The sequence below is a fragment of the Neltuma alba genome, unplaced genomic scaffold, assembly GCF_004799145.2.
Source record: "Neltuma alba isolate B1F8T4 unplaced genomic scaffold, ASM479914v2 tig00013507_pilon, whole genome shotgun sequence".
NCBI lineage: Eukaryota > Viridiplantae > Streptophyta > Magnoliopsida > Fabales > Fabaceae > Neltuma > Neltuma alba.
In genome coordinates, this window is record NW_021637730.1 from 31142 (window position 1) to 53609 (window position 22468).

Sequence of the window (22468 nt, forward strand, 5' to 3'; positions counted from 1 at the left end):
AGAATGCTACTTTCCGAAAATACTGGTATTAATTAGTGTCTGAAGTTGATTATTTCTAGGTACTCACTCAGTGAAATAGGAACCAAACACAAAACATATTTTTGAATTTTTGTCAACCTCTTCTTACCCATGCTCAACCGCGAAAAGGATATCGTTCTCATGGTTTCTCTTGAAAAGAGTCTTTTACTCAATTTTACTAAAATAAATTTAAATTTTGATGATCATAAAAAAATTTAACTCGAGTTTTGTCCCTATTCATTTTCTTTCTCCGCGTTCATTCTGCTAACAGAAGAAGCGTAAATAGTAAACACGTGATTTTTAATCTGTTACCAAGTAGCAAAAGGGTGTTTGAATAGTATGAGAAACACTTCTAAAAAGTATTTTTTCGTAAATCGTAATAAAATGTTTACATATTTATTTCGTATATTCTAAAATCATTTTTAAAATTATAATTTAGTTTTCATCCAAATACTTTAAAAGAAGGCAAAATACCTCCTTATCGATTGCAAATTCACGAAACGCAACAAAGATATTTTGAATCTTTTTCCCAAAAAAAAAACTCCAAGAAAAGCTTCTTTTTTTTTAAAAAAAAAAAACGACTCGGAGATCGGACGCACCAGTCCAACGAGGATCACCACACCGATGACCTGGATAGTGGGCCCAGGTTCCCATTATATTGATCGTATGCCACGTGTTCCAGATCCAACGTTTCTCATGCTTCAAAGTCATATACCGCGACCGGGAAGGTAAGCGTCAAATGATCGGACGGCCACCGTTTCTCTCCCCTCATCAACGCCATTAAACACTCAACCCTCGGCACGCCGGGCGCCAAAAACCCCTTTCGTCCTTCCACCGATAAACCTGGGACTCTGAAACCCCCGCAAAGGCCCACACTTGAATTTTAAAACACTTCTGATCAGCCACATCCAACCAACAGAGAGATAAATCAGAGTATAGTGAATCTCAGAGGAACGAGGATTTCCAATTTTGAGCTTCGCTTCCGTCTTCTATCCATTCATCGGTGTAGTTTGATGCGATTCGAGCATGGAGCTTCAGAATACTGTGAAAGAAGCCCTAAATGCACTGTACCATCACCCTGATGATACAGTGCGCATGCAAGCCGATCGGTTCCTCCAAGATTTTCAGAGAACTTTAGATGCGTGGCAGGTAGTTTCTGCCTTTAATCTCGTCCCTTTTGTTTGGATTCGAATAAACTGGTTTCCAATTTTGCTTTTATTGATTTTTTGTCGCGGCAAGAGGATTGTTTTGATTATTCGGTGCTGATAATCGCTGGGTGATTGTTTTGATGACTGCCATTGGCGTCTGATGGTGTTGTAATTGTGAACTTCACTGCAAGTCATTCGAGTAGTGCTTGGCGACTGTTTCAGGTTTTGTCCTTATTGGATACTATGGAGAGTAATTGAAAGTGGGAACTCTCTTTTGAGCTACGAGCTCAATAATTCAGTGCAGAAAGAAACACTTGTTTCTGGTGATGAAACGATTTTAAGCAGATTGCTCGTGTACGGTACATATTTTCACCGCTTTGTTTTTCTGTTCTGTAGGTCGCTGATAATCTACTTCACGATGCTACCAGCAATCTAGAAACTTTGATTTTTTGTTCTCAGACTCTCAGAAGCAAGGTGATTTCACATTTTGGGGAGCTCGTTAAATGCTGATATCGGCCTGTGAACTATTGGTTCACAAGGTTTTTAAATTTCTTATTTTGGGTTTTTTGAGTGAATCTTATTTTTGGGTGTTTACCCAGGTACAACGAGACTTTGAAGAGCTTCCCTCTGAAGCTTTCCGGCCACTACGTGACTCCTTAAATGTGAGTGAGTATCTCTCTACATCTGTTTCCCTGATTTGCTCAGGGAGCATTTGTATGTAGTTAGGATGTAATCTTACCCAATACTGGGGAGAATGCAATAATAGTTTGTCCCGCTCATATGTTTAAAATAGGAATAAAACTTTACAACTTGATCATAAAGGTTCTCAGCTAAATGATTCCACAAATTAGATGTAACAAAATCGCTTATTTGGTTTTCTGAAATACAGACATTGCTGAAAAAATTCCACAAAGGCCCTCCCAAAGTCAGAACACAGGTATCATGCAGGGGTTCGTTGCACTGTTATGTATGTTGTTAATAAATGAAAGCATAATATGCCTATTTTATTGTTCTAAAATGTGTTCATGTATAGATTAGCATTGCAGTGGCTGCTCTGGCTGTGCATGTTCCTGCAGAAGATTGGGGGGACGGTGGTATAGTGAAATGGCTTAGGGATGAGATGAATTCCCATCCAGAGTTTATACCGGGATTCTTGGAGTTACTTACAGTTTTGCCAGAGGTGTGAAAGCTAACATGAGGAAATCTATATGTGATCTTTTTCATATTGTTAGTGAGACACGAACTAATGTCAATATGTTGGGTTATTAAGCTAAAAAGGACTGAATTGTCGTAACTGTACGTTGCTAAATTACCTTGGAGTTTCTAGCAGTTTTGTCGGAGGTATAAAAGCTAATGCGGGGAAATATATTTATGATCCTTTTGCCTTGTTATTGGGACAGCTACCAAACTTTTTGATGAAATCTATTTATGATCTTTTTGCCTTTTTATTCGGACAACTACCAAACTTTTTGATGATTAAGCTCTAAAGGAGTGAATTGTCGCGACTGTATATGACTATATTACCTTGGTGTTACTAACAGTTTTTCCAGAGGTACGGAAGTCAATGCGTGGAAATTTATTTCTGATCTCTTTATCATATTAGTAGGACAGCTGTCAAAATTTTAGATGATTAAGCTCTATAATACTGAATTGTCACGTCTGCATGAACTGTTATCTTTATTCATTACTGCCGTACACTCTTTTTCAACATTCTCAGCAAGATGCCAAGAAGCCAATCTACATTGTAATGTCGGATAGGGGGAAAATGTGGTTCTTTACGTCATACAAGTTATAGATAATTCTATTTGCAAATGTAAACAAATATTTGAATTAAAGTAAGTTTATTAATTATAGCTTTTGGTTGCATGTATGTCTTTTACGTATTTTGTCTTCTATTTTTAGGAGGTATTTAACTACAAGATAGCAGCTCGCCCAGAAAGGCGCCGCCAATTTGAAAAGGAGCTTACATCTCAAATGGAGGTTGCTCTTAGTATTTTGACCGCTTGTTTAAATATTTCTGAACTTAAGGAGCAGGTGGGTGGTGAATTTTATTTATTCATTTACTTTCCCTTGTGCAGTTGTGCGGTTGTTATGAGATATATTGGGCTTGAAGTTTTTATTAAGTGGTCTTATCATCATGTTAACATGTCAGGTTCTTGAAGCATTTGCCTCTTGGCTTCGCCTAAAGCATGGGTATGGCTTTCTTTTGTAAAGGCTCGTACTTGAATCTAGAATATATTTGCATAACTAAAATTTGAATATTTCAGACATCACTTGTTTAGCCGTAATCAAAGTGCTTTTTTTTTTCTTTTTTTTTCCCGTTCTTAATTTCTTCTAACTGAACGACAACAGCTGGGCCTAACATATGATGTTTGTGTCGCATACATGGCACTGTTATATTTTTCATTCTTATGGTTATTGTGCAACAATCATTTAAGCCTGAGAGGCTCTTAAAATTGTATTGTGGATGAGCACAAGCTTCTATTAATGTTACATGAATGACCTCTGGCAAGGACTTAAGCTTTATAGGAATATTTTTTGGGGGCATAAGTATTTTATCTTAGACAGAAACTGTTGCACTGTACTGTAAGTAAGGACAAAATTTGGCATCTTTTTGCTTGTGGCCATTTAATATTGGTTTATATGGGAGTTTGTTCGAAAACAACCAAATAGTTGATCTGTATGTTTTTCATAGATAAATGTTCCAGAAAACACCTAGTTGGGGGATTTATTTGAGAATGCAAGATTTTGATGCATTAGGCTTCATTGTCATGTTTTTGCAAATAGACCCAGTAAGCTTAGGATTTTGCCGCATCTTTTGTTTCCTCTATGAAAATATGGTGGATTTTGTTTTCTGGACTAAACCTGTTCCTGAGGTTCCTGTTCTTTCATTCTCTTGGGCAAATATTTTTTATTTTTTATTTTTATTGGTCTTTAATATACTTATTTTTCATTTTCAGGATTCCTGGATCTGTTCTTTGTTCTCATCCATTAGTTCTCACTGCATTGTCAAGCTTGAATTCTGAGTTACTCTCAGAGGCATCTGTTAATGGTATTACAGCTTGAAGCAGCTAAATGTTGATAGTTCTATTTTTTTTCCTTCAAGATATGTATGCTTTTTGTTGTGGAGTAAAGAATCTACAAGCAACAAATTGTAGGACCAATGGAGGATTATAACATTCTTGAACTATTGGAAAAAAATTAGTCATCATTTTATTTGTTGATTGCTGTGTAATTTGTTCATAAAAAACCATAATTGTCATGCTTAAGGGGTACAAAAAATCAGTAGTCTGTAGAATGCATTGTTCAATCATACTAACATTAAAGTATTTACAAAAGAATAACTTTCAAGTAATTAAATAATTCACCATTGTCGTAAGTAACATAGCTTAGCATGCAAACACAGGTAAAGAGAAGTTCAGCCCTCGACATTGATGTCATAGTTTTTTTCTTACTTTGTAATTGAGAAGGACATTGGTTCTAACATTAACAATCATAAACCGATAGTCTTGAATCTTTCTCTGCTGGATTGAGACGCCACCATGATTTTACCTAAAAAAAGATTCCATATAAGATTAAGCCAAAAATTTGGGTCATAGGACCGTGAATGCTTTACAGTATAGTTTTTCCATATGGAAAAGGACTATATAGAAATCATATCTAGTTAGTATTGTGGTGTCTATGGTGAAATATCCTTAATCAGTAATAATCCTTGACAAGTTGGGTTCAGGGATAGCTTTCAAAATTCTTGTATGTGGTCAACATTGCGTCAGAAAACAGCATTATGCTGAAGCTGTCATAGATATATTGCCTTGATATCCAAAGTGCTTTCCTTTCCTCTGGCTGTAGCTTCTTTGCCCTGTATGTGCACTTTATGCTAACTCAGGATAACCAGTGGTGGATTTTTTTTAAGGGATATTTATTTATTTTTGTATTAAGGGCCGAATTTTAGGTGAGTTACACTTATTTGTAGAGTAATACTTTTCTTTCTCTTTGCAGTTATTTCTGAATTGATACACTACACAGCAGCAGGAAACTTTGGTGGTGTTTCTGCACACTTGCCTTTAATTCAAGTGATTGTGCCTCAGGTTATGAGTCTCAAGACGCAACTTAGTGACTCTTCAAAGGTATACAGTTATGAATTTCTCATTCTACTTACTCTGACACATGGTTGATTCTCTTCTTGATTGGATCAAAAATTCAATTATGGCAATCTTACTTCATAATCGTGCTGTGTTTTTTCACTAAGCACAGATATCCTCCCGTTTGATGTAATCATTTTCTTTTCCATTTTATATGGTCATAAAAATGCCTCATTTATGTTTTATATGTTACCAACATCCTAATTTTAAATTCACACAAACAAAAAATTCGTTATTTGAGAACAAGTGCTTGGTGTGGTTTATTAATGATGACTACTAATTTATGGTTTGTTTTATCTGCTTTCAGGATGAGGAAGATGTGAAGGCAATAGCTAGGTTGTTTGCTGACATGGGTGATTCATATGTTGAACTGATCGCAACTGGTATGTGCTAAATACGTACTCTACATAGGTTATCCTCCTTATATCTGCTTATCTTCCGTGGTGTAAACCACTTTGAAGCTCTGTCAAGTTGCTTTTTTGCTCTAAAAGTCTGGCGAACTACCTATGCAGGTTCAGATGACTCAATGTTGATTGTGCATGCGTTATTGGAAGTTGCTTCACATCCTGAATATGATATTGCCTCCATGACTTTTAACTTTTGGCACAGTCTTCAGTTGAACTTGACCAAAAGGTGATTTTTCCCCAAAAGGTACTGAATCTATTGGGTTTTTCTGGAGCTATATTCTAAATACGATTGTTACATAATCTGACAGGGAATCCTATATATCTTATGGTAATGACGCATCTATTGAAGTTGAGAGAAAGAGGAGGCTGCAGGTTTTCCGTCCTGCATATGAGTCACTTGTCTCATTGGTGAGTCATTCAGGATTGAACCTTGCTTTCAAATTTATTGTACACCCATTCAACTACTATGCATGGTTTCAAGTCCTCAAGCATGGTAGCCTTGTAATTCAATTATAAAGTGTCTAGAACTATGACAGTTGGGACTGGCTGTAGAATTGTTCGCTACCTTAAGGTTGAGAGGCGTGTTACATATGCCAACTTCTCTTGGCCACTCATTTCCACATGACTGTATGCTATTGCTGTTAGTTTCAGTTCTCATAAGTTGGGTTGAGTTGGTTTTACAGGTTAGCTTCCGAGTTCAGTATCCTGAAGATTATCAGGACCTTTCATATGAGGATCTTAAAGAATTTAAGCAGACCAGATATGGTAATGGGTTAGGGTTGTAATACTTTTGTTTAATTTTCTTCTCAATTCTCATGTATCATTTGTACTCAAACCGGGTCATGTTAAGGTGCAAATGTTATTCACCGTCAAAATATTCTAAACCAATACATTCTAGGGAAGTTGTGGAATTCCTTGCTCTTGGAATTCAGGTCACAAATAGAGATAGGAATGGAAAAAGAAATGGAATGAGAGAGTTATTTTGTCGATGGAAAATAACCCTTCTACCCTATAAAAGATACTCTTTCCAATTCGTAATATAAAAACTAGATAACTAATTCATAGATGTTAAGAAAATTAGTTTAGTTATTTGTAACAAATGTTTGTTGATTTTTCTAGAATATCCGTTCTAATACTGTACATTGTAACTACCCCTTGATGAAAACATTCGTGCTGTATGCAATCTGTAGGGATATTGTGGGGGGAAAAGTTATCAACATGGGAGACAGTGGATTAGGGTCTTATATTTAGGATCAAAGCAAACCCCATCTCAGGCTCCTATATCTAGAACTGGAGATAGTAATAGGAAGGAACATACATTGTTGATCAATGATAACAGTGACCATCATAGACATTGCAAAAAATCTTGCCTTTACCTACCTTTCCTTATGAAATGTCCAATGTTTTCGTGAGTGGTGCTTGTAGGTTTTTGCTCCATTTTTAAAAAAAATATTTATTTAGTTTAATCAAAGATCAAGATGTGAAGCTTAGCTCTTGTAGAAAACTAGCAATTTACTAACGGCAGTTAGATTAAGTGGACGAGACTCCATAGTCAGAATCTTGTGAGTGAATAAAATCACAATGGCTAAGCCCCGTTTTAGGACCCAACAGTAGAATCTGAATTAGATAGTAGTACTGGATGGCAAATTGTTCTCAAAAGAGAAAAGAAAGAAAGAAAGCAATTTTACCATATGATTTGATAATGTGAGAAATTTTTTTTTAAAAAAAAGTAATCTTGGTGCATACTGAGTTTCTTTTACTGTGCATTTTGCCATTCATCATTTGATTTTGCTGTCTTTGCGGCTATTTGATGTAGTGATTAATCTCATTTGGGAGCTGTGTTATTTTAGGGGCAGGGGCTTTCTCTCCTCTGTTCCCTGAATTGCGCCATATTCTCCAACTTATGTTTTTTACTTGTAGCTAAATTTTCGTTTAAACATTGCTACATTTATACTTTTTTATCTCAGCCCAAAACTCAGTAATTCTACCTGGCTTACTGAAATTTTTTGTTATCAGCTGTTGCAGATGTCTTAACAGATGCAGCGTCAGTTCTAGGTGGCGATGCAACGCTTAAAATTCTATATATGAAACTATTTGAGGTGCATCACATTCTTGGTTGGTTTGAATATGATATGCTTTCTCTGATTATATGTCTTCCAATAGTGAATACAATTTACAAGCTGAAACTTCAAATTTGTTTATACTTTTTGGTATCTTTTATGTACTATCGTCTTAGTAATGTGAATATAATTTCTGAAATCCCCTATTTTAAGGCTGTATCTGGCCATGGCAATGATGAACACAAAGAATGGCGTTCAGCAGAGGCTACTTTGTTTTGTATTCGTGCAATATCAAACTATGTGTCGGTTGTTGAGTCAGAAGTAATGCCTCAGGTATGATTAGGTTTAACTTCTTTTGAGTGATGATTAGGTTTAACTTTGTTATACAGTTATACATGATCTGCAACATGTTTGATATGCTGCTAATCCTCTCATAGTTTTTCAACTTTGATTTCTGATATGAGAGAACAATTTAGGGAGAATTACAATCAAGTCCCAAGGATGGGATTTAATTACCCTAAAGCCCATCAACAAGTGAAGAGTAAGCAATAATAAGTTTCAAAATAAGAAATGACAACAGGTTCAGGCTAGTCACTTGTTATTGGGACTTTTTAATAATTAAATTTCTTTCTTGGGACTTCTTGGTCCCAGCAATATTTATTGTCTGCTATGCAGATATTATACCACTGCCTTCATGTGGTAAATATGTGTTCGTTATTTGATTTGTGAAAATGTTGATGTTTAATTTGTGAAGTTCCTTCATTTGTTGAAACTTTATTTTTTGCAAGTCCCTGTAAAATTCATAATGTATACTTAATTTCCTTGTTTTCTCTTGACATAGATCATGGCTTTACTTCCAAAACTTCCTCATCAACCCCAGCTACTTCAGACAGGTAATATACTACTTTAGTCATTATCTCTTCATACCTATCGCAAGCTATTTTCTTCACTCCTCCAAAAATTGCCCTATTTGATGGTTGGTTTTTTTCACCTTCTTGGGAACTGGGGAAACTAGAAAGTGACCTTAGGATGATAATGTTGATTGTCTGCCTGTAAGGAAGTTCACCTTATTGCTTATTCCGTAGTCTGTAATTGTATGCTTTATTAAGGTTGTGCATTCTGTTATAAGTTTGAACTCTGCTGACCCTAATTCATGTTTTCTTGTGGGCATATTTTCAGTGTGCTTAACTACTGGTGCTTATTCAAAATGGCTTGATTCTGCATCCTGTGGGTCATCTTTACTGCCTTCAGTTCTAGATATCTTAATGAATGGCATGGGTACATCTGAGGATTGTGCAGCCGCCGCCGCTCTGGCATTTAGACACATCTGTGATGGTATGATTAACTCTTGTTTGAGTATATTTGTGCACTTTTTGTTTGCTCCTTGAAACATTGATGAAAATCCTTGGTGAATTCCAGCTTTAGGTTCTAATGTGGATGAACAAGTGATAACAATTCATCTTTCTGAAGCTTGTGTTTTAGATCATGAAGCTTGGCATTGTAATTTTATGGGCTGCATTTGACAGGGGCTTATTTGTACTTTGGCGAATATATTTATTTTCTCTTTTTAAGGGATGAAACTTGTTTGAGCTTCATTTGTTTTCATAAAACATGACCTGTAAAAGATGGTGAATGAAAAACAATTTCTGGTGTTGTGGAGTGTAGTAGAATTTCAATGTGAAATAAATCATTTTAATGAAATCCTATTTTCAAATTTCAATGTGACCTGTCACTGACACTATGGCAAACATTGGTTGGGCTATGGAGACAACTTAGAAGGTTATCGCATTACATAGTAGGATATGCTTTTCTAATGAAAAGAAAATCCTGCCTGTATTTTTCTAAAGGACAAAAGAAAAAACGTTTTGTGACCTTTAGAAAATAATATTTTATTGTTGATAGAGCTATTGCTTTAAACTTGATGCATCTGCAGTGGTTCTGGCAAATGCATTTAGTTTTTGTGAAAGACACTCACTGCCTCGTTGTCTTCTTAAAACTTTGTTAGCTGGGAAAATATTAACTGAACTTATTTCAGACTGCCGAAAGAAGCTATGTGGATGCTTGGATGGTCTGTTCCACATCTACAATAAGACGGTTAATGGAGAAGATAGTTTTAAAGTACCTGCTGAGGACTCACTACATTTGGTTGAAGCCTTAAGGTAAATTGCTTGAAACCTTTGGCAAAAGAGTGTTGTTTTTGGCTTTCTTTTGAGCGAGCGAGTTACCAACTTAATAAACGTTTGTGCAGTATGGTTATTACTGAACTTCCTCCAGATGATGCTAAGAGAGCTCTTGAGGCACTGTGCCTACCCGTCATATATCCCTTACAGGTTAGTATCTGTTCTCTGGAATTCTTTAATTCTTAATTTCTCGATCAATAATCCTGTATTCGGCATTGTGCTCTATCAGGAAGCTATTAATCAAGGTCCAGAGATCTTGAGTAAAAGACCTTCTCGCCAGTTAACTATTCACATTGATCGATTTGCTTATATATTTAGGTAGCAAATTTTGATCCCCTTATTTAGCTCCTGGCACATGCCTGCCTGTATTTATTTTAGGGTTACGAAGTCTTGAACATATAACTGTATCTGTTTTTAGATATGTAAATCATCCTCAAGCAGTGGCAGATGCTATCCAGAGGCTCTGGCCAATTTTTAAAGCTATTTTTGATCTGTGAGTATTCTTGAAATGTTTCTTAAGAAGATAACACCCCCTCTCTCTCTCTCTCACACACGCGCACGCAAAATGTGCTGTTTTTTCTGACATTTTTGAAATGTTCTGGATGTAGTCGTGCTTGGGACATGCGAACGATGGAATCTCTTTGCCGAGCTTGTAAATATGCTGTAAGCTAAATTATTTTCTCTATCTATATTTGATTTTGCTCAATGTCAATAGAATTTTCAATAATGGCATGGCGTAAATTGTTTAGTCAAACAGCTAAATGAGGCACTCATTTTACCATTGTCTCAATTCTGAAACAATTGTGTTTACGGCTTTCAACCCTCTTTGCATATTGTATTGTGCTTTAGTTCAAACGTTTTTTTAAGGTGGCAACTTGCTGTGGCTGAGAGGGTTTGTGTATTTTTCCTAAGAAGATGAGAAACTGAATTTCGTTTTGTTGCTTGTAAGCCTTGTCAATGATTCAGATTTATGAAATTCAATGTCAGTTCTCAGGTGGTTTCTTCCTCCTAAAGAATCTGTACAAGATCAACTCTGGTTCTATGCCTTGTCAACGTTGAAAAGATTTGTTTGTTTTATTGAATGCTCTCTCGCAATCTTCTATCGGGAGATATTATTGGGTCTTGAAGTCTCCAATAACCCAACATAAAAAGATTTACAGCTGGTCACAATGAGTGTACATGTTTTTAGGTGAGAACTTCTGGAAGGTTCATGGGGCTCACAATTGGTGCAATGCTAGAAGAGATTCAGAGTCTATATATGCAGCACCACCAACCATGCTTTCTTTATCTCTCCAGTGAAGTTATAAAGGTATGCATATCATAGCTTTGAAATTTTATCCACATTCCTAATCTATAAAATATCATTGCGTAGTACTGTGGATTGCCCTTGTTCAGTTGGTGGTGGGTAAAAACATTTAAATGAAACATTCGCATTCACTCGTAATCTTTATATATGAAATGTGATGACTGAGCACAAGTGTGGATTGCCAATGCTCAGCAAGTGTTAGTAAATTGATGTGGAATTTAATGATTCTTAAAATTATAAAATAAGGCATTAATTTCTCCACTTTCAAGGAATACATTTTGTATAACCGCAGAATCTTGAGTTTTGTTGTTTTGGACACTGTTGGTTTTGTTGCAGAGGCCGGAGGTATGGCCAAGAGTTCGGGGGGCTTGAAAAAAGTAATTGTTGTTAATGTAAAGAAAGAAGATTAATCTAAATGGTGCAACTAACTTTTCTAGCCATGCATCTTGTGTTTCTATTGATAGTTATAATTCTTTGGTAATACAAATAATACAAGTGCAGTCCACTGGCAATAAAAATGCTTAATTTATCCTAGCTGTTTCAGAGTTTTTTGATGGGCTGCTGTTTCAAACTATTGTAACAGTTATTAGCTATATTTGGCATTTCAGGATATTGTGTATTGATCTTTACTAGGGTTGCTTTTATGGCCTCTTACTGGTTTCTGCTAATTGCCTTTTTTATGGTGTCAATGATTATTGTAGTAATTCGTCGATAGCCTATTTGTCAAAAAATTTTATTTCCAATTGACTATATTTGCAGATGATTATTCTTCATATACATGGTATGATCAATGAACTAGTTTGCTTTAATTTTGGTTATTGACGCTCTTTCCATTTCAGATATTTGGTTCTGATCCATCTTGTGCTGACTACCTTAAGAATTTGATTGAGGCACTCTTCCAGCACACAACTCGCCTTCTCACAAATATTCAGGTGCGATTCAAGTGAATTCTTTCTGTTTTAATTATATAATGTGATTGATTTTTAATTCCTGCTGCAGGAATTCACAGCCCGGCCAGATATAGCAGATGATTGCTTTCTGTTGGCCTCAAGGTGTATGCGTTATTGTCCTCAACTCTTTATTCCCTCCTCCGTTTTTCCTTCATTAGTTGATTGCTCCATGATTGGGATCACAGTACAGCACAGGTATACTCTCTCACACAGGCGTGCACACAAAACATTATAACTTGCCCATTCTCATGCATCCTCCATTCTTCCTTCGGGTTTGTGCGTGGCTCAAGTGTTTGTGCATCACTGGGATACGAACCCTATCATGTAGATTTTAAATCATTCATCCATCACTTCTAATTGAAATTTTAATCATCAAATAGACGTGTAGTTTAACGTCTTATGAACTTCGTTTTTTCTCTGGTTTGATTGTGTGGCCTGACCTCAAGGCATGAGCCATAGCCATCTGCCTAAACTCTCAATGCATAGATCTTCCTGGAAAGGTTTATAAATTAGTAAACTACAATGCTTGTCTATTTTAAAAGTCATAAGAGTTACCCAAGGATAAGAAGCTGATTGAAAATTTGAGGCCCATTTGATTTCATGAGAAGGAAAATGTGGTTAACTGAAATTGTTTTCCTGAGGACCGGAAGTTTTCCACTGTTTGATGTTAACAATGGCAAGCATTTTCTTCCATTTGGTTTAGAAACTGGATTTTTCTTTATTTGTTTGCTTTTCTGTTTCTTATTCTTTTCTATACATATACTTAGCCACAACTGTGTGTAATTTTTGATATAAAGATCGTTCTAATTCTGGAAAACTTATGCCATATGAGAGCATTCAATGAATATGCAGATGTTGCGTGGACATCACCTTTTCTTGTTTCTCTCTTCTGCAGGGAGGCTTCCAATTCTATATTGCATTTTTTGGCTGACATTTTTGATCTTGCAAACTCCGCCGTTGGCGAGCCATTTGTACCTATCAGAGACAGCATAATTATTCCTCGAGGCGGCACCATAACGAGAATCTTGATTGCCTCATTAACAGGAGCACTTCCAAAATCTCGAGTAGAAGTGGTAATTAACCAATTCTTTTTTGACTTTCTTCTTAAAATATCTTTGCCATGACTTGTGGATATTTCCTAACCCCATCGTTCCTTAGGTATCTTACCCCTTACTAGCCTTAACTCGTGCCTATGGGATGCAAGCGCTGGGGTGGGAGAAAGAGTGTGTTTCATTAATTCCATCAACGGCAGTCACTGATGTGGAGCGGGCAAGATTCCTAGAAGCGTTATCTGATGCAGCATCGGGTGGTGATACCAGTAGGCTGAACGTGTTCATTGAAGAGTTTTCGGATGTTTGTCGGAGAAACAGAGCAGTTCAGGAAATAGTGCAAGATGCCTTGAGACCGCTGGAGTTGAATTTGGTGCGTGTATCATCATCATAGAGGAATGGATAAGGCATTGGATTTGGGGGCCATTTTGCTTAGGCCTTGTCTTGTGGTTTAGGTTAGGTCGGTTTGTGTATTGTCCATTGTTATATTCATAATTTGATCCATGATCTTATCCTTCTCCAATTTTTTAGGAGAGTTCGAGCCCCCCTTCATGAGATGTGTAGGTTGGAAAAAATTATGTGGGGTGTTGTATCTTTTACTTTTCGAGATGTGGGATTGGTGAGTGGTCATTTGTCTTTGCTGTCATTTTTGGGGGCTGAGGTTACATGGTATAGAAGTGTAATTTAATGAAAACAAGAAAAGAAAAGAAAAAAGAAGAGGAAAATGATAAGGTTAAGGAATCTTTCTTTTTTTCCGTTTTGCCCTTTCAATTTTTTTAAATCGAAAATATTTCATTTGATTTGGAATATTTTGACAATTGCGCTGTCCATGTGCCATGTTAGACTGTATTTAAAATCAAATGGAGGCCCACAAACAAATTTGTTTTTTCAGTCGTTCCCTCAAGTTTTTCTCTTCACGGTTTGAGGTGTCTAGATTGAATTTGATTTAAATTTATTTTTTTTCCAAAGTTCGAAGCATACGGAATGGAAGTTTAATTTGTTGATCAGAGCGTGATTTGTGCCTTTGCACAAAACTCAAGGTTGGAAATAATCCTTCGGTTTTTAATATAAAATTTATTTAATTAATTTGATTAGATTAAAAAAGATAAGTAAGTTAGTTATAAAAATATGACGTGTTTTTTTTTAAATACTATAATTATCTGTTTTAATATTATTATTTTTTATTTGATTATAGTTGAAGGAATATTAATAGGAGTAATTAGGGAAAAATTAATGTGTGAAATAGATTTTATATTTAAAATCAAAATTAATTTAACAATTATGTTATATATTAGAAGGAGTATAACTTTGGATCACATGTTTAATCTGAATTGTATGACTATGGAAAGTAGAAGAACGAAGGTGAAGACTGAAATAATCAATTTAACTACTCAAGAAAACAGCTTGTGTTTTAGGTGAAGTGGTGGAAGTGGATGTTGGTCCTTTAGTCCGTCCGTGTGTCGTGTCATATGTTGTTGATGTTCTGAGAGAAATATTTTATTACTTTCTCCGGTTTAAAACTAAACTTGGTTAGAGGGATTTGATTTTTTTTTTTTTTATAATACTCACTTTTGTCTAGGTGTTTAATATATATTTTTTAATTTTATGCCTTATATATTCTTTTTTTAATTAATTTATTACATTTTTTATTTGTTCTTTTCATTAGTAAGAGTATGTTTGAGGAAAAAAAATACATGCCTTACATATTTAAGTGAAAAATAAAAATTCTCATTAAAAAACTGAATAGATGTTATGGTAAGGAAAAAGGAATGATGGGTGGTTGGGAAGTTAACTAAAAGCTAAAAAGAATGAAGGAACATGAGGGTGAGGAATGGTTTAAATCCTCCCATCAACAAAAGCATTTTAATCCTAGTGATCTGCTAAAGTTGGCAAAACTATTCCCCCCGGTCGAGTCTCAAAGAGGTAACGAGGAGACATATACTGAAAAAATACACTACATCTGATACTAAATATAAGATTTATTTTATAAAAAAACTCATAGTTTTAAATATAATATCTATTCTATAGTACAAATTACACTAAAAAAAATTTCTTACGTACATAGGACTGGAAGTAGTAGTAAGTTAGGAACTTTTAATATGACAGAAACAATATAGTACACGTGATATAAATATGAAACCAGTGAAGCCAAGTTGCTTGACTCGAAAGTTTGCCTCCTCCATAGCTTTACAGACGCAGTGAAAGAGACAGAGGAATCACTTCCTGAAGTAGGGACAAAGGGATTAATATATGATCCTCTCATCTCATTGATTACGAAAGTAAAGAGAAGCACTGTGAACAATAATAACAAGGAAGAATCTTGTTCCTCCTCCCACATTAGGAATTCTAAATTAAGAAGTCCAAAACACTATAATTATTTTTTCTCTGAATCAAGTTCATTATTAAATGATGAAAAGTTACTATCATAATTTAGGACTGTTATATGACTCTAGTGAAGGTTAACTTTCTTGAAATCAGAATAATTCTTCTAAAACTTATATTCTCCAAAAACGTTACTCCTCCACTCATAAATACAAAACCTATTTTATAATGTAAATTGTACTATAAAATGAGTCTCATATTTAAGATCGGAGGAATAGTTTGGTTTCTAAAAATAATTGTAATATCTTAAAATCTCGAGCTAAAATTTTGAAGAATGGCATCTTTAAATGTAATTTTCTGTCAAATTAGGCTTTGTTTGGATCAACGCAAGAAAAAGGAGGGAAGGTTAATTAAAGGACGGGAGAAGGAAGGGGAGAAAGATTATGGGTTTTGTTTGGTTGGAAGGGAGGGGAAAGGAAGGGAGATTTCTTATCTATATATCTAGACTACTTTATTCTTTTATTACAATACTTATATCAAAATTATTATTTCTTAATTTATCAATTTCAAAAAAACCAATTACCTCACTTACATGTGATAAAAAAAATTATGATAAAACTAAAAAAATTAGAAAATATGATAAGTTTAACATTCTATCTCATTAATTTTATAATTATAATACACATGCATGTGTATTAATATATATATATGATATGTGTATATTATATAATTATAATACACACACGCTATGATATGTATATATTAATATATATATGCATGTATGTAGCCTATTTGAGATGAATATATATGCATGTTTGCAACTCATCTGAGATTATAATACACACACATCATGATATATAATTACAATACACACACATTGTGATATATATATATATATCAATTGATGTATATGAAAAATAATTCAATTGCTCAATACATGATATTTTTATTAGTTTCACTCTCAAAAACTGATTAAAATTATTCTCAATTTGAGTATTTTCTTCTTATTCGTTTTCAATTTATGCAAAATATAAGCCATGTTACACTATTATATCAACACAATAAAGTTGGAACTTGAAACTTAATAAAATAAGTATGCAGGCATACTAACGATGGCAAAGACCTTGACTTTTCAAACAGTTAAGTGGTAAGTTAGTAACCTCCCTTACAGTATAATAATATTGGCTGAAAAGAGAAATAAGGGAGAAAAGGATTTCTAATAAGAGGGGCAAGCTTGGAATATTGAAAAGCTAATTGGGTAGTTTAGTCAATATTAGGTATAATATTTTTCTCTCCTCTAAAAAACCCCAAATTTGGAAGGGAGCACTAAAAGACAAATTTCTTCCTTCCCCTCTTCTCTATTTTTTTCAACCAAATGCACTTATCTCATCCCCTACGCTCTCCTCCCCTCTCCTCCCCTCAATAACCCTCCAACCAAATAAAAGCTTAAAGCATAATGAAGAAATCCGTAGAGCCCCTTTCATCATCACTCCCCATTCTCCAACAACGCGTGAGAATCATTGCAATGCAAAAGTCTAAGATGCCCTCGTTAAGCAAATGGCGTGTAATTAAACATATTCATGCAAGAAAATATATGTAAATTTAATCTACTAAATGAAATACTAGTCTTAATTAATGTTATAATCCGTCTCAGCCACGTGTTATACGGATGAACCAACCAAAATACTCCTCTGCTCCTATTTATAAGTTACTTATAGCATGTTCCATATAAATCAAGAAAAATCTTAAATCTCATTAACTCTCATTTAAAATTCAACAATTTTTCAACTTTATTCCTATTTAACATACATTGTACATCATATAAATAAAGTCAACATAATAATAAATGAAGGGTAAAATTATACATCTGTATAAAAAAAATTTCTTAGTACCGTATTAATAGGACCAAAAAATACATTATCTCTATGTCCTATGAATAGGACCAGTGGAGTAATCATCTACTTTATGAACCGAAATTTAATATCCTTTGTATAGAACTTATGAAGTGATGAACTATTTGGGTTCATCCATACGTAGAGCTGCCGCGTGTTTTCACACTCGTTACAAAGAAACAAGGCAGAAAGATTCTCTGGATGATATATATGTGGGGCTGGTCCTAACTTTGCAAGAGAACCTTCATTTTAACGGTCCCAGAAAGGAATCTAAAGGAACCTAGCCACTCTATATCTATATTTCAATAATAATCTTTAGTTTCGGTTTACACGAAACCACAAATACGAAACAAACACATTTATATGCTTATAAATAGACTCTTTGCTTCATCTGTTTGCAACAAAGATCTATATTATCTGTTTCAGAGCCATGGATAGCAGAGACAAGTCCAAGAGTAGCAGAACTGATAGGTCTCTGTGTGAGAAATCAATGAGAGTTGTCTCGAACATCATCAGGATTTCGTCTTTCTCTCTCGCCCAGAGGACTCTCGGTGGGACCACGGTGAAGGCTTCTTCAAAGGAGGAGGAGGAAGAAGAAGACACGGTGAGTGAGATTGAGCCGTTGGTGGTGCTGCCCGCCGGCCGGTCCAGAGGATCAAGCGGCAGGAGGTTGCAAGAACCGCAGATCCGGCAGAACCGAACGTACGTGATCAAGCCAGCCGCCGGAGGAGGAGGAGGCGGAAACGAACAAGATGAAATATCGCATCATCGTGTGATTCAGCATGAGATTGAGAAGAAAGAAGAGTGTGTTGACGGCTTGGCTTCTGATTACATCAAGAAGATTCGTAATCAGATAGGATGTGGTTTGTAGGACATAACATGATTGCATAAACCTACGTAACGTTCTTAGCTATTTAGTTTACCGTCTCTGTCTTTAATTTCACACACGCACACACACACACCATGTATGAGATGGATGATATAGATGTTTTTTTATTTGAAATAAACCAGATGTAATAAACCTTTAGCTAGTTGATCTTTTAATATTTTTGTGTTGGAAAGCAAGTTCATGATTTTGCTGTATCTGATCTGAAGGCAAACTATACTTTAATTTTCTCTTTTTCTTCGTTTTTTTTTTTCTTTTCATGTTGCTTTCTTTTATTCCTTGCGGGATGGACAAGTATTTGGATAGTGTTCTTTAATTTCCAAGAGAAAGGAATTTTCCTTTTTCATATGTCCTTTTCGGCTTTGCAACAGATCAGAGAGGATAATTCATCAAATGAAAAAATCCAACAAAAACATAGAAATAAAATAACAACGAACAAGATGCCCACCTGTGAATTTTGCATGGAGTACGAAGAATTAATCACACTACTTAAAAAGTCCGTTAATATTAGTTAAAATATATAAGACAGTACATTTATTTAGTTTTTTTAAATATGTCCTTATTTACAAGAGTGTAGTAAGAGAGGGAGAGATTATGAGGAAAAAGAAGATGAAAATGAATATATGGGAAAAAGATAGCACAATTAATTAGGGATAAAACTGATAAAAATGCATTTAATGTTCAAAATACTCCGACATAAATATTATAAAATCTGAAATCTTATAAAAAGTATTAAAGGAGTAGAGGGAATACATATAACTTTGGTCAGCTAACGTTTACTAACAATTAGCTAGAGTGAGTTCAGTTATCTACTTGGAACCGACAGAGATACGATATTTAGCATTTATGAAAAGTATGAAAAGAATTGCTTACCTTTGGTTACATACACGCTAACTTAGGGTTTGGCTTTTGGTTGAGAGACCTTTTGTGATCTTGGCAGAGGGAATTTATGCTTTCGGATGAATGAGTTTTATATTATTGTAGCCACTAAATGTGAAACGCACAACATATAAGCACCTCCCCTTGGGTTCGACTTTTAAAACATTTGTATGTGTTTTCTTCCTCATCAACCAAACCAAATCTTTCACATCATCTCTCTCTCTCTCTCTCTCTCTCTGAATTTCCCAAATGTAACATCACCACATGAATCATGATGCCACCTCACCTTATGTCGTCTTTAGTTGCTTCTATATAAGATCTCAATCCACTTTATCTCTTATATTTATGTATTTTTTTTCAAACTAGTCCTTTTAATAATGATAGTTCTAACCAATATACTTGATTAGCAGGGATTATTTTAGGAAAGACAACACATATTTATTACAAATAACTAACTTAACTTATCTCTTTAATCTCCTTAAATTAGTCAACTAATTCTTATAATTTAGGACCGGAGGTAGTATGATCTAAAAGTTGTTCAATCTTCACGTCAAAACCAAAAATAAAAAAAAATGTTGTTCAGTCTTTCCTTTTTCTTCCTTCTCTTTTTCGCCAATCTTACTCACTTCCGTCTTCTATATGCTTATCATACTTTCTTTAGTTAGGTGTATAAATTTTACTAAGATGGGAAAAAAATTCAAAAAACATTTATTTAAACAGACATGGACAATTTTTTTAAGTACCCAGACAAGCCTAGGCTCGAAAGAGTGGAAACAAGCCAGAACTAACTTCTAGTAAAACAAAAGGCAATAAAAAACAGCGTGGACATTTTCAAGCCCTCTTTGTAACTCAAGCGTTTTGCAGTGTGCGGAGGCCCAAATGACGTGGGCTTAAGCCCAAAAACAAGCCCAGCGTCATATTTCCTTCTAGAAAACAAAGCCAGGCTGCCGGGACTTCTTTGGATTAATGTTGAGCAAAGCAACTTTTATCCTAGGTAACTTCTGCAAACTAAATTTGTAGTAAAAGTTATTTAGTACAATGTAGTTTATGTCTATATGGGGTTTTATAAAAAAAAAAAAATTAGTTTGATAGAAACTTATTTGCATGGTATATCAAAAAATCAATTTCAAAATATTCAAATATAAAAAAAAAAACCCAAGAAAAATTGCTTCAATTTTAAAAGTGATTTTTTGGCAAAAAGTCAATTACTCTTAAAGTCACGCTAAATATCATTTATTATCCAATTAATTTTTTTTTTGTTCCAACTGATTGCTGAGGCTTCTGGTGCCAAAATAAACTTTTACTGGTTTGAAGTTTAGGGTTTAGATAGACCAATATAATGAGTAAAATAGACCCTAGTTCACCTACCAAGTTAATAATATGGGTCCTTTTTTTTTAGCCCGTCTTGATCTAAAATATAAGTCTAGTTCAATAATAACATCTAGTGTGCTTTTTTTATTTCACTTTTCCCTTATATGGAATTAATGATCCGACTTTCATTTAAAATGATCTTTTTAACTTTTAATAAGAATATATATAAAAGTGCTCCAATGTTTTTACATCTTTAATGAGCTAATAACTATATGTTTAATTTGTATATGTCTAAACCTTGAACATATGTTATGGATTGGAGGCGCATGCTGTATACATTACACGTAAGCCAAAAGCACTAGATATTGATAGTTCGAAGCATGAAAGGGAATAAATTTGAGTCCAAACAATGGATTTAGTAAGCTCTTGCCAACAACCACATCTATTGAATAGAAACATTAAACTAAAACCCGTACAAAATGGACACCCAGGAAAAAAAATGCCACATGCAAATAACGAAATAATGAAGAATTATAAGACTGACTTACCAATGATGCCTGCGCCCATAAGAAACCGCGGAGCCATCTATTAATGGTAATGGAACTCTATGAGAAGTTTCCTCTTGTGATGAGTTGCCACCCCTTGATCACTTATACTATCCTAAACATTTAACTACATTTTCCAACTGAAATGGAATATTATTACCAAAATGAAATTTCCCATCCAGAATAGCCCTAAGAAGCCATGATCTCGAGCAGATTCCAACAAACTAAAAAAGTAGGGGGAGAGAATGAATATAATAAAGGAGTTAAATACTCTAATTTTTAATATAATACTTAGTTACTACCTTCTGTCTTAATTATAAAACATTATTTATGGATTACAAACGAGATTTTATAATTAGGACCAGAGGTATTAATTAATTTGAAAAAATTAAAAAATATAAATAAATAAATTTAAAGTATTTATAATTATTTTTTTAAACTAATTTGGAGAATTAATGAAATTACTAAATTTTTTAATTATAGCATATGTTACATGATCTTTCTAAAATATTTATATGAACCATTAGATTATATATCAATTTATAAATAAAGCAAATTAGTTTGGAGAAAAATAATAAATATAAATAGTTTCAAGTAAGTTAATATCTTCCCTAATCTTTCCAAATTATTAAGAACTAGAGGTGGCATAATTTATTAATACACATAAATAATATATTTACAAAAATAATATAACATATGTTATAATTAAATAATTTATTTAGCTTTTTTAATCTTTTCAAGTTAGTTAACTAAGTCAAAAACCAGAAGAAGTAGTAGTATATATCTTTCGTCTTGAAAAAAAAAACAACACTTTATGGAGAGGAAGAAACAACATTGACAGATTTCAATAGGTAGGTTAATTTTTTTAATTATTATTCACCCCTTCAGAATGCTTAAATAACACTCTGGTATGTTCAGTGTAAAACAATATGATTATATAACTGTTTAATTAACAAATTGATATTGGCTTGTGGTAATCTCACGACTCTACTTGTTCTTTTTTTGACCTTGCGGCTCTACTTGTTCGTGTCATATACATAAACCAAAATACAGGTACTATTTAAATATTATACTCCTCTAGTCTTTAATATATAGATTAAAAATATTTATTAAATTAATTAATATGATTTTTTTTTAAACATTCTAATCATCTTCTTTAATTCCTTCCCTCCATCTCTTTTGATTAGTGTTTGAAGGAATATCAATAAGGTAATTTGAAAAAATTAATAAATGTGTAAATTAATTCTTACTATATAAACTAATATCAATTCTCAAATTAAGTGTCACATTAAGAACTAAGGAGTAATAAGTTCCATATATAAAAGAATTGAAAACGGTAAGGTTGTGTGTCTAGTAAACAAAGTGAAGAACCA

At 34.1% G+C, this 22468-nt stretch overlaps 2 protein-coding genes across 4 annotated transcripts; both read left to right on the forward strand.

Moving 5' to 3' along the window:
- The first annotated feature begins 844 nt into the window (after positions 1-844).
- On the forward strand, positions 845-14013 carry LOC114737867 (transportin MOS14). 3 transcript variants are annotated; one of them, XM_028925849.1, is made up of 27 exons: positions 845-1167; positions 1563-1640; positions 1766-1828; positions 2056-2103; positions 2200-2346; positions 3069-3200; positions 3319-3359; positions 4127-4218; positions 5166-5293; positions 5616-5691; positions 5821-5941; positions 6024-6123; positions 6399-6480; positions 7732-7814; positions 7989-8108; positions 8617-8668; positions 8955-9110; positions 9811-9934; positions 10024-10105; positions 10185-10273; positions 10374-10448; positions 10564-10618; positions 11145-11264; positions 12101-12193; positions 12261-12406; positions 13107-13284; positions 13370-14013. In XM_028925849.1, the coding sequence occupies exons 1-27, from the start codon at positions 1045-1047 to the stop codon at positions 13652-13654; spliced, it is 2889 nt and encodes a 962-aa protein (XP_028781682.1). In that variant the 5' UTR covers positions 845-1044; the 3' UTR covers positions 13655-14013. The 3 variants fall into 3 exon arrangements, with proteins under 3 accessions (XP_028781682.1, XP_028781684.1, XP_028781683.1); XM_028925851.1 differs by lacking the exons at positions 845-1167; positions 1563-1640 and having other exon boundaries at positions 2205-2346; XM_028925850.1 differs by lacking the exons at positions 845-1167; positions 1563-1640 and having other exon boundaries at positions 1814-1832.
- Positions 5789-18596, forward strand: LOC114737872 (uncharacterized). The gene is made up of 2 exons (XM_028925860.1): positions 5789-5798; positions 17934-18596. Exon 2 carries the CDS (start codon positions 17965-17967, stop codon positions 18343-18345), a length of 381 nt encoding a protein of 126 aa, XP_028781693.1. The 5' UTR covers positions 5789-5798; positions 17934-17964; the 3' UTR covers positions 18346-18596.
- Positions 18597-22468: the final 3872 nt, after the last annotated feature.

Coding starts and splice junctions, on each gene's coding strand:
- LOC114737867 (XM_028925849.1), top strand. CDS start 1,045: ATGGAGCTTCAGAATACTGTGAAAGAAGCCCTAAATGCACTGTACCAT. Junction 4,219..5,165: donor CTCAGAGGCATCTGTTAATG/GTATTACAGCTT, acceptor TTCTCTTTGCAG/TTATTTCTGAATTGATACAC. Junction 12,407..13,106: donor GGGATCACAGTACAGCACAG/GTATACTCTCTC, acceptor TCTCTTCTGCAG/GGAGGCTTCCAATTCTATAT.
- LOC114737872 (XM_028925860.1), top strand. CDS start 17,965: ATGAGAGTTGTCTCGAACATCATCAGGATTTCGTCTTTCTCTCTCGCC.